General features: G+C 44.5%; 1 protein-coding gene across 7 annotated transcripts in view; it reads right to left on the bottom strand.

The window, feature by feature from the left end:
- EPHB1 (EPH receptor B1) overlaps positions 1-2414 on the bottom strand; it is a 380977-nt gene extending 378563 nt beyond the window's left edge. For all 7 annotated transcript variants that reach the window (XM_089671247.1, XM_089671241.1, XM_089671245.1 and 4 more), the window contains exon 1: positions 1740-2414. In XM_089671247.1, the coding sequence (XP_089527373.1) occupies positions 1740-1797 (58 nt within the window). In that variant the 5' untranslated portion in view covers positions 1798-2414. The remainder of the gene's footprint in view (positions 1-1739) is intronic.
- Positions 2415-12561: the final 10147 nt, after the last annotated feature.

Raw genomic sequence — 12561 nt, 5'->3', positions numbered from 1 at the left:
AGAAGTGCGAGGGACTCGCACAACATAGGAGAAGTGACAGACTGCTAAATGGTTGGAGAGAAAGAACAGGGATTTTCAGAGAAATGATCGGAAGAAAGAAGCTGATGAGACATAAAAGACAGATTAAAGACTAAAAAAAGAAAAAAGATTTTTTTTGTAGAGAGAGAGATTTATACATGTACATATTTTACTAAATAGTATGATCTATCTATTGCTATGTGTATGTATGTGCGTATATATATATATATATATATATATATATATATATATTCTAATACAAATATATATCCCTTTCGATTGTAAGCTCTCATGAGCAGGGCCCTGCTACCCCTCCTGTATTGAATTGCATTATAACTGTACTATCTCGCTTATTTTAGAAAAAGCTGCGAAAACTGTTGGCGCTATACAATTCCTATCTAATTATAATAAATAAATTATATATATCTCTCTCTCTCTCTATATATATATATATAGATATAGATATATATATATAGATATATATATATACTGTGCAGCAAATTGTTGGCACTATATAAAACCCTGAATGTGCCCCAATGAATTATTGGATAGAATTCCAAATCTAAGATATATTTGTGAATACAATGTATATTCGGTGGAAGGAACCCTAGCTGATTAGACATCCAGAGAAGGGGGCAGCTTGGCACAGCTGCAATGAGTGACAGCACAAAGTCCCATGACAGCGGAGCGGGTACATGGTGGTGTCTGTGGTCACGCTCAGCAGCCTAGACACCCAGACTCCCAGCAAGTATCTGTCACCCCCATCCTCCACCTCCCAGCCAGGTCCTGTTATCCCCACCATCACCCTAGGCTGCTTTTAAAGAAATTCAGCACTGCAATGCAGCTTCATCCTTTTGGCAAGGGAAAGTGGATAGGGAGACAGAGGACATGTAAGCAAAGGGAATGGTGGTGGGAGGGGGGGTGGGTACCACCAGCTTGGTACCAAGACAGGTGCCTCCGACGCCAAGTGAGAATCTATAACCATCTGTAGGACAGAACGAAATCTATCAGCCAAGACATTTTGCACAGGCTAGAAAGCACACATTGATTTAACACTAACAGAAGGGGCCATTTATCTTTCCCCACTGAGACACAAGCGACACGTTTGCACCTCATTTTCGTAATATATCTATTTAATTAGTTCTCTTGCCATGGAAAGGCAATCTCACCAACGTGACGGTATGGGAGTCACAAAGCTCCCTAGCTATAGGGATATGGTAAAGAGTCGGCTGGTGAAAAGGACATTTATTTTTGTTTGGGAAAGCAGAGGGTCTCTGTGTAGCCTCCCCATCTGTCACCAGAAAACTCTTACAAATGCTGTCCTTGTCATGCACAGTCTATATAAATGTAGAATATCAGGCTGTAATGTCTGATCCACAACCAACCTCTTGAACTTGAGTACCTTGTTGCTTCAATATAACAGGTGCTATCCTACAATACACATCCTATTGAGAGGAAAGCTTAACTTTTACAGCAGCGTACAGCGTTCTGCTATCGGTCTCTATACAAGGCATTGCTGGACCCAAGAGCTCACAATTTAACCAACAGAAGAATTATTTAAAGAATGCAATGGCTGGTTCACCAGCTTGTCCACCTCCATCAGAAGCTCAAGGCATATAATTACGGGTTATAAAGATCAGCATACAGCCCTAGATATAAAATAGGGCCCCGTATCCTCAGACATCAATTTAACCCTTACAGCGCCAGATCTGCAGGCTTACCTTCTACCGCTTGAACTTGCCAAATCAGAGACAGCAGCAGCATCCAATTTAGTTCCATTGCGGGATGCAGGGGTTACTTTTACCACCCAGCAAAATGAGAAGAGCTAAAAAAAAATATAGATATATATATAGTAATAATAAAACTGAAGCCCAGAATCTTCAAGATGCTCCTTTGGAATAAAAAAAAAAGATTAAATCCTTATTAGGTGGCATAGGATTGTCCAGTCTTGCTGCAGCAGAGCATCGCTCAGGTCCCAGGATGGAGATGCATATTCCGGCACTGCATGCATGGATGTGATTGCAGCATGCATGACAGCGAAGGGCTGGATGTGTCAGGGTGCAGAGGGTAGCAGTGGATGAGGCTGGCTGTGTCAGTGTGCACAGGGTAGCAGTGGATGAGGCTGGCTGTGTCAGTGTGCACAGGGTAGCAGTGGATGAGGCTGGCTGTGTCAGTGTGCACAGGGTAGTAGTGGATGCTCCCAGGCTATGTGTGCATGGTGTGTCTGGATGTGTGTGTGCATGGTGCTGTGGGCTGGGAGGGGGGGGATATCCCAGGTTCACATTGCAGGCAGTAGTAAAGTGTTGAGCACTGAGTCTGGGGAAGGGGGGTGAATGATCACCCCCCACTCTACACAACTCCCCTCTTCCAAATCCACCCGTGTCCCCCCTCCTCTCCCATCCTGTCTGAAATCTACACACCCCTCACACCTCCCAGCCAATCAAAGAGCACAAGGAGCACTCACCCCCCCTTCCCCAATCAATAGGAGCCCCTCCTTCCCCCGCTATTGTTGAAAGAAAATTACTTACATTGACCTGTAGAGAGAAAGAGGCTCTGCTGGCCTTGTCTGGGCGGCGCTGCCATCTTGTGGTCGATATTGATTATTGCAGCCATACATTTCGCTGCATTAGCAGTCTACGTAAAGAGGGGTTAACTGGTAACGTAATGTATCTCTAGAAGGCTGACCACACACTATACAATATGATTGTACAATATCCTTTACATCCACCAATAACTATGCAGTGCAAGGGTTGATGTAAGGAAGCTCTTGTATATGGAGGAGGCAATGGAGAGGAAATTTTCCCTGGGAATTGGAGGTTAATATTGTATCCATAAAGTGCAATTTATTCTTCTCTCTGGTGAGTGCGGAATACATTAGTATGCACAGGAAGGCGTGGATCCATGAAGTCTTTTCTCTGTATTACACTTATCCTAAACATTTTTTGAGCACTATTTGCATGTTTAAAGGCGACTTTCTTTGTTTTTGGTTTCATCACTTTTTGTATTTGGACACAAATTTTATATTTTTTTTTTAATTTTGGTGGTTTTGGACATTTATTTTATAACCACAGTATTTATTATGATTTGTGTATAATTATTTTTGATTAATTTCATGTTTTTCGCTGTTTTATCGTTTCACTGATTTTTTTATTTTTATCAATCTTTTTTTATTCTTATCAAGGCACAGCTGCAGTCACTTTCAAATTTTTCACATAGTTCTTGTGGTGCAGGTTGTTTTTGTTTTAGTTTAGTGCAAGGGTCTGCCTGATTTTATACTAATTGAACAGATTGGTTAGGTTTGTCTTCAAATTACCTGATATTTTGCAAATCTAAAGACGATTGTACAGAGATTGTAAAATCAGATTGTATGGTCAGCATTGGGTTCACCATACACATTATAATCTCACTGTACTATCTTTGAACAAACATTAGATGTACCAAAACTATGTCCCCCCTATGCACTTACACTCGATGGGAGACAGAGCCTGCTCCTGCTGTGCCCCAAAACTCTGGAATTCCTTCTCTCAACTCATTCAAATCAAATCTAAAACCTTTTTTTCTTTAGACAAGCTTTCACTTAATGGTCCCTTTTTTTCCTTTATTGTACTCTGTGTATTTCTTGTGTTTACTTTGTAAACTGCTTTGAGAAGCTACCTTTACATGAGCTAAATAAAATAATTTATATTAATATGATTATTATTATTATGATTATTATTATTATTATTATTATTATATAAAGACCTACCTAACCAATGACACCACAAAGCTCGTTATTCACTCCCTGGTTATCTCTCACCTCAACTACTGCAACTCCCTCCTCACTGGATTACCCTTACATAGGCTATCCCCCCTTCAATCCATCATGAATTCTGCTGCCAGGCTCATCCACCTTACCAGCCGTCCAGTGTCTTCAGCACTGGGACAGGTTAGCTTAGTGCCCTAGGCAAAGATTCAGAACTGCGCCCTCTCCCCCACTCTAAGTGCATGCTGTAGAATGGGTGTACCAGCTTGTGCCCATTCACTACCTCCTAACACTGGATGTCCATGGTTGGCATGGAGTGTGAACTGTCAAAGCAGACATGAAGCTACAGCCAGGCCCTATTTATGAACCATTGATCGAGAGCTTGGGTGCAGTACTGCTGTGCCCTGGGCAGCTGTCCCTCCTGCCCACCCCTTTTCCCAGCCCTGGGTGTCTGTTATCCCTCTCTGCTAGGTCAGGCGAGCATGGGGGACATTCAATGGTATCAATTCCTTCATCCTCCAGGAACTGCCTGTATACTCTCACCACATGAGGCCGGGCATTTTCGTGCACCAGGAGGAACCCAGGACCTGCTGAACCAGCCTAGGATCTGACAATGGGTCCAAGAATTTCATCCCAATACCTAATGGAAACAAGCAGTCAAGCACAGCCAGAAAGTTTGTAGTCCTCACCCCGTTCAAGCTCAAGTTTCCTCAGTTTGGAGTATCCAATGCTCCCTATCCCCACCCAAGTTCATTGTTCCCAATAAAACAACAAAAACAAAATCCCTAGACTGATTATTGAGCCCGTGAAAGAGTGTGGAAAACACTATGGGGTTTATTTACTAAAGCTGGAGAGTCCAAAATCAGACTCCCTTCTGCATAGAAACCAATCAGCTTCCAGGTTTCATTGCCAAAGCTTCATTGAACAAGCTGAGGTTAGAAGCTGATTGGTTTCTATGCAGAAGGGAGTCTGATTTTGGACTCTCCAGCTTTAGTAAATAAACCCCTATGTGCCTGGCTGTGGATGCTGTGAAGGGGCCCCTGATAAGAGGGCCCTGCGTTGCTCTGAAACATTGCCTTGTATTTACCATATGACAATGAAAATAAAGCTTTGGACCCATTTTGAGGATTCCTGGGTATGCTGGTGACATTTTTTCTTGGATTGTTCATGGTTCCCAGTCTGTGGTCACTACAGCACCAAGCAATACTGTTAAGCCATTTACAGGAACATGGGCGTGGGGAATATTGCATTTGGGTTTGTGAAGGGTAAATAGACCCAATCACCAGCAGCTCCTGCTTGGGTAGCGCTACATGTATACTCTCTGTATGTGACTTTGGTGGGCATAAAGCCCACAGAATTTACAGTTTTTCAAAATACATTTGCCAGGATTCACCTACTGTGTTAACTATCAGATCTAATCTAAATCTACTTCATCATAATGAGTATGTCTATTCAGCTTGTGATCTTTGTGCAGTGTGCATGGAAACTCAGATAGTCTTGAAGCCTAAAGCAGCTCATAGATTATGCAATATTCTTTCCTTCCACCATGGCTGGTGCTTTAGTTGAAACTCTTCTTTCCTCGGATGCCCGTCTAACCCCACTGCCGTAATCTTCCAGTGCAGTGGGGTTTAATAGAGATGAGTGATCTGTCATATGCACTCATTAAGAGTGCCAACTATGCCCACCCTTTCCACTCTCCTCCTCCATTCATAGAAGCTGTACTATAGCTTCCATAAATGAAAAGCAATCTATGAATGGAGAATGGGTGAATGAATGAAAGATCTGCCTGTTGCATTCATAGATCATGTTGCATTCATGGAAGCTATAACGCAGTGCTACCCCTGAAGCAGGCACTGAATGATTGGGTTCCCCGACTCCAAGTTATAGCGGCCCTTCAGGCAATACCACACCCTCTGAAACATCAAACCTGGAGCAAAAGATATTTACTTGGACGACACACCCAGCAGAGTAAATAACAGTGCCAATAAGCATTAACAATAGCAACTAGTAGTTGAAATATTAATTCACAAACAACATATCATCAAAACTAATTTCACAGGTACCTGAAACCTGGCTCAGAGGATCAAAAATCTCACCCCATAGGCCAAGACTTATGGTGGAACCCTGAATACTGTTTATGGATATATATTTCGTACATGCACTCACTGTACATTTACATCGGGTGTGGTAGGACTGAGTTTGGCAGCTATTCCAGTGCAGTCCTACCGCAAGACAAGGCAAAATGCTTTGTCTCTTACCTGGCCAGTTCACACCACTACTATTTGAAAAAGAGTACAGCAGGCTGTTTTGCACTGCGCAGCAGTCTATGGAACTTAATGAAATGTCACTGTGTGGCTCTTTCATAAAGTATGTTCTTTTAAAAAACGAACAGTGCGTTTGGCACAATACCACTGCAGTCATCCCACTGCATCCTACCACTCACCAGCTGCTGAACTGTAACACAATGGCTGGTGTGAGTAGACACTTAGGGGCTGAAAGTCACAGTCCCTCCTTAACCCCTCCTAACCCGTTGGGTCCCAAAAATGCATTGGAGCACAAGTTTTTGTAAATCTGATGGAAAATGAAGTGATCTTTAAACAAATACTGTACCTGGTGGTCCCACAAGGGGTAATACTAACTCCATAGACAGAAGAGCAGCAAATATGATGGCCAGCGCCCTCCAACCACTTAGAAGTTTGTTGTGGAGTCTCCTCCCTCTTGCAAGTGTCTGGAAGAGGCACAGTTGGGTGGCCTCCGAAGGCAATGGTAATTACTCTGCTTACTGGTGTAGCAATCCCGGGGCAAAGCATGAACATGACTCTTGCACATGCTTGGGGATCCCTCTGACAACAGCAGCCTCTGGAGAGGTGCAGTAGTGCGTTTCATATCAGAGCCCAGCAGAGTCAGAAACAGGCTTTACTCAGCACAGTCCTCCTTGCCTTCAACATGGAAATTAACTAGAGCTGGACTTTCCAGTCCTTTTCTTCTTCTCTCTGGCACCATTCACCTGGGATTCGTAATTTCACAAAGTTCTTCCTAAACAGGGGCTGCCTCCAGAAGACTACAGTCCCCACGATTCCATGCAGCTCCCAGCAGCAAACTGTCCTACTGACTCTGTGTGTGGGCTTTTCCAATGCTGCAGCCATAGAAAATCACAGCTCCCTCTCTCCTGGTGAGTTGGTGGACGGGGCTCTCCATAGAGGTGGCTGTAGGCATCAGTGGTGTATTTAGGTTTCGTGCTGTCCTAGGCAACACAAAAATGCCCCCCCCATGGAGAGACCCTAACATTGACAAACACCCCACGATATGAACCTGAGATTGACCAACAGCACCCCACCACCCGAGAGAGCCTTCCACTACCACCGCCCCATACACACTGCAACCCCCCCCCCTCCCCGGCGAGAGAGAGGACACTCACCTTCACAGCTCCGGACATCCCCGGGAACAAGAGTCAGGATATACTGCATACACCGCATGCACCGCGTCTCTGCATACACCATCAAGCAGCCGCAGCCTCTCTCAGATCCCAACTGGTCCCCATACTGCGTGTGTCCTTTCTTCTATCCCTTCTTTTGGGGGGCGGCGCTACCCCCCTGAAAAATGCCCCTGCCTCCCTGAAAAATGCTGCTGCCCCCCTGAAAAAATGCCGCCCTAGGCAAATGCCTTGTTTGCCTTGTGGTAAATACGCCCCTGGTAGGCATGCAACCTGTGACAATGTCTGTCTCTGTTCCTCTCCTCTTTCCTTACATAGCAAGATATAAATATGACATACACTTAAGAGAAGTATGTATAAGGCTCCATGCACACTAGCAGCTTGAAAAACGCTAGAAAAAAAGCTGGATAAAAAAAAACGCTAATACTATCCTTTTTTGCAAAAATGTTTGCAGTGTTTAGGAGTGTTTGCAAAAAAAGTGTTTAGGAGCCCTAGCATTTTTTAACCCCTTGGCGCCGGTGCCTTCTGGCCCTTTAAGGGTTTCAGAAGCTGGGGGGGTGAGATGTTAGGGTCATGTGACCACCGTGATTCACTGTCACGGCAGTTACATGATCAGGAAAGGTCCCGATCTCCTCTTTTGATCGACACCTTTCCGTGAGTATCACGTGCTCTCTGAGCACATATGTTTTTTTTAATTGCACGCAAATGTGCGGCCGCTTGGCATCAAGGCACAGACGCCGGGAGGCCGCAAATTTGCATGCAGCCGGTGCCAAGAAGTTAAGGAGCGGCCACCGTCTGCATTCTTAACAACCAGCTGGTTGTCAAGGAGCGAGCCAGCAAGCTGGCCTCTGCGTCCTTAACAATGGATTAGTCCCCATTAACAGCTGAATGTAAACAAAATACTTGCCAGCAATGAAAAGTTCAGAACCCCCCCCCCCCCCTCCAATGCCAAACATTTTTTAAAAAATAGTGTGCACCCCCCCGTACAATCCATACTAGACCCCAGGGGGCGGACTGACAACTCATGGGGCTCCCGGGCAATAGGGGATCATGAGGCCCCTGAGTCCTTTCCCATACTCAAAAATGCCTATGAAAAAGGTACCTGGGGCATCTCATGGGGCCCCCTACTGATCCCGGGCCCTAGGGCAGTGCCCGAGTTTCCAAATGGTCAGTCTGCTCCTGCTAGACCCTTATCCTAGCATGCAGACTGACTGGCCAGGAAAGGGGGGGACAGGCAAGATTCCCCCCTCTTAAAGCATACCAGGCCACATGCCCTCAACATGGGGGGGGGTGCTTTTGGGTAGGACGACTCCCCCCAAAGCACCTTGCCCCATGTTGATGGGGACAAGGGCCTCTTCCCCAAAACCCTGGGCATTGGTTTTAGGGGTCTGTGGGCAGGGGGGCTTATCAGAATCTGGAAGCCCTATTTAACAAGGGGGCCCCCAAATCCCTGCCCCCCACGTGAATGCATATGGGGTACATTGTACCCCTACTCATTCTCAAAAAAACTGAAAAAAAAATCTATAAAAACACAGAGACAGTTTTTGAAAAGTCCGTTATTGAAAAAGAAACAATGTCTCTCAATGGTGAACTTAGTCCTATATCTCCACCTAGAGCACACACAGCCAGGCACACAGCATTTTCTTCAATCTTCCACTGGCTTTAAAGAAATGTCTAGGGGTTTCTATTTGGGGGGTTTTATTGGAAATGTTGAACTTAGATAGGGTGAGGGAACCCCAATAAAATGTAGAACTGAACAAGCTAAGGACTCCTTAGCTTTCTTGCTGGACTGCACACAAAGGAATGTCCTTTGGTGGCCAGCAGGATTTTAAGTCCCCCACCACCTTCCCAATCCCCCGAAACAATCTCACAACATTGGCAGCCACTGACCACTAATATTGGAAGGGGGAGGCTTGAGAGGGTGAGGGAGAGTTTAAAATGCCATTAAGCATCAATAGTCGTGGAATAATTTTTTTTTGGGGAGGGAGGGTTAAATACCCCTGACCACCAATAACAATGGTATTGTTTTGGGATGGTTTAAAGTGTTTTGGGTTTTTCCATGACATCAAACCATTGCACACAATGTAATTTAAATGAAATGCACTTTCATCCTGTATGGCAGAGTTGTCAAACTCCATTTAATTGCGGGTGGCATAAGCGTTATGGATGCCTTCAAAGAGCATGTTGTATCTGTTAGACTATATAAATGTATCTACTTTTTATCATATTAAATATTTTTTTCTGCATTTAATTAATATTAGTTTTAGTAATAACTTAAGTAGTAACTAGCACTGAATGTAAAAGTCTAGGAAACATAATGGCAAGCAGATACTCAAGTGTACAACTATTGTAGAATTTATTGAAAATGAGTTTAGGTAACAGAATTTTTTTTTTCCGATTACCGGACAAATATTAGAAATATTACCAATATCACCTTGTGCTGCTTCCAGGAAGAAGCTGGAGTCTGGAGGAGGACCAGAGGAGGGCTGGAAGCAGCTGCCGGAGTCTGCTGAATGCTGAGACCAGAGAAGGTGGAGATGGGAGGGTTGCTGCAGCTGTACAGAGAGGCATAGGATCTGTAGGAGGAGTTCTGTCCTTCTCTCTGCTGCCAACAACTGAGATGGGGGGCAGAGATAAGACTTTCCACAGCTGCACAAAGAAGCACAGGATCTGTAGGAGGAGTTCTGTCCTCTCTGCTGCTGACTACTGAGATGAGGGGGGGCAAAGATGAGCCTTTCTTCAGCTGCACAGAGAAGCACAGAGTCTGTAGCAGGAGTTCTGTCCTTCTCTCTGCTGCTGACTGCTGAGATGGGGGGGGGGGAGCAGAGATGAGCCTTCCTGCGGCTGCACAGAGAAGCACAGAATCTGTAAGAGTTCTGTCCTTCTCTCTGCTGCTGACTACTGAGATGGGAGGGCAAAGATGAGCATTTCTGTGGCTGCACAGAGAAGCACAGGATCTGTAGGAGGAGTTCTGTCCTTCTCTCTGCTGCTGACTACTGAGACGAGGGGGGGGGGGGGCAGAGATGAGACTTTCTGCGGTTGCACAGAGAAGCACAGGATCTGTAAAAAGAGTTCTGTCCTCTCTGCTGCTGACTACTGGGATGGGGGAGGGCAAAGATGAGCATTTCTGCAACTGCACAGAGAAGCACAGAATCTGTAGGAGGAGTTCTGTCCTTCTCTGTGCTGCTGACTGCTGAGATGGGGGGGGGGGGGGGGCAGAGATGAGCATTTCTGCAACTGCACAGAGAAGCATAGGATCTGTAGGAGGAGTTCTGTCCTTCTCTGTGCTGCTGACTGCTGAGATGGGGGGGGGGGGGGCAGAGATGAGCCTTTCTGCAGCTGCACAGAGAAGCATGGGGTCTGTAGAAGGAGTTCTGTCCTCCTCTCTGCTGCCAACTGCTGGGACAAGGTGGGGGCAGAGACAAGGGAAGTGGTGCAGCTGCAGGAGAGGTTCAATGGCCATATAAAATGGCCTGGATTCGGCCTGCAGGTCTTGACACATGCTATAAGAGAACTGTCTTCCACCAATAGTGGCAGACTGCAAGGATCACGGAGAGTAGTTTGCAGAGAATCCTGAGAGAGTGAATGTTGTTTGTGCACCCCTTCTGGATAGTGGGACTGTTCCAGGCCAGGGCTGCACCTTAGAGGAAGCCCCACCTGTGGTTAAAGCTGTTGCTACCTTTTTTGTGGAGAAAATTCTGCTTTGTGTTGTTCATCTGATTCAGGGTAGTGTCCTCAGCCAAGTTCTCTAGTTCCAGGTATTCCAAAGCTTTTCCCAATCCCTATCTCAGTTCCACCAAACAAATAAAACAACAAAAAAAGAAAAAAAAATTGGTCACTGTCTGAGGATCGAATGAGATTTGACACCCCTAGAACAAAATACTTTGTGCATGGCTGCTATAGCATTAAGGGATCAGAACCTGGATTTAACAGTGGGACCAATTACTGGGCCTGCCGCTACATACCTTTATACCAGCATGTGTGCTCATGTAATAGGAAATTAAGTCACATTTACAAAAAGGGGTCATTTTTGAGGTGTTGGTACTGTCTTGGCATTTTATTTGATATATTTTATACTAGAAAGTAAGGGAAGCAGGTTGTTTTTAACCACTTCTCCGCCGCCCTATAGTAGAACTACTGCTACAGGGTGGCAGGGCTGTGCAAAATCACGTATATATACATGATTTGCTTTTCCGGGTAAGGGGTGCTCGCCATTGGCGGCTACAGATGTCAATCACAGGGTCCCGGCCGGAGATTTCCTGCCAGTGACTAACCCTGAGAGAGGAGAGACCTGTGTCTCTGCACAGAAGAAAAATCCACAGCAGCATGTTTCCCTAGTAAAACAGCACACAGTTAACCCTCGGATTGCCCCAGATGTTAACCCCTTCCTGCCCGGTGTCATTAGTACAGTGTCATTGCTTTTTATTAGCACTGATCACTGTATTAGTGTCATTTGGATGTCAGTGGCAGTTAGTCAGTTCCCCCCCAGTATCAGAATGCCCACCGCAGTCCCACTATAAGTCACTGATCACAGCCATTACTAGTATAAAAAAAATAAAAATTGCAGACATTATAACTTTCACATAAACCAATTAATTTACATGTATTGGGATTTTTTTTAGCAAAAACTGCAGAATTCATTTTGGCCTAGATTTATGACAAAAATAGATTGTTTACATTTTTTTACATGATATGTTTTATAGCAAAAAGTCAAAAATATTGTTGTTTTTTTTTTTTCAAAATTGATGGCCTTTTTTTGTTTATAGCGCAAAAATTAAAAACTGCAGAGGTGATCAAATACCACCAAAAGAAAGCTCCATTTGTGGGGAAAAAAGGACATAAATTTCATTTATGTACAGCGTTGCATGACCGTGCAATTGTCAGTTAAAATACCAGACGCCGTATCGCAAAAAATGGCCTGGTCAGGAAGGGGGTAAATCCTCTGGAGGGTAAGTGGTTAAATGTTCCTATTGTTTTCCTTTAGGTAGTAAAGATCCCAGTGTTTAATACATACCATCATAAGAAAGCCCATCTGGGAACATTGTTATATGAACAAGTAATTGTCAGTCAAACTATCACAGCACTGAAAAGTATCCTGAAAAAAATCCAGGTAATGAAAGGGTAATACAAGCTGGTACTAAAGCTGTTAAGAAACATTTCTTTCTTGTATATGCTAGGTTTGCAAGCTTTGTTAAGAAAAGCTTGGGTGAGTTTGTTAAAAATGCAATGTAAATACCAATTGTAGGTGTAGTTTTCATCCATAATGAATAGTGTAGGTGAGTCCAGGTGTCATCTGTGATGAAGCATGTGATGCCTTGATGAAATGAAATGGGGGAGTGTTGATGGAAATCCACAATTGGCTGACATG

The sequence above is a fragment of the Staurois parvus genome, unplaced genomic scaffold (assembly GCF_062004578.1).
Source record: "Staurois parvus isolate SC_StPar_1 unplaced genomic scaffold, SC_StPar_1.0 ptg000102l, whole genome shotgun sequence".
Classification (NCBI taxonomy): Eukaryota; Metazoa; Chordata; class Amphibia; order Anura; family Ranidae; genus Staurois; species Staurois parvus.
Note: the sequence above shows the minus strand (reverse complement) of the source record. Positions and strands in the feature narration are given on the sequence as shown.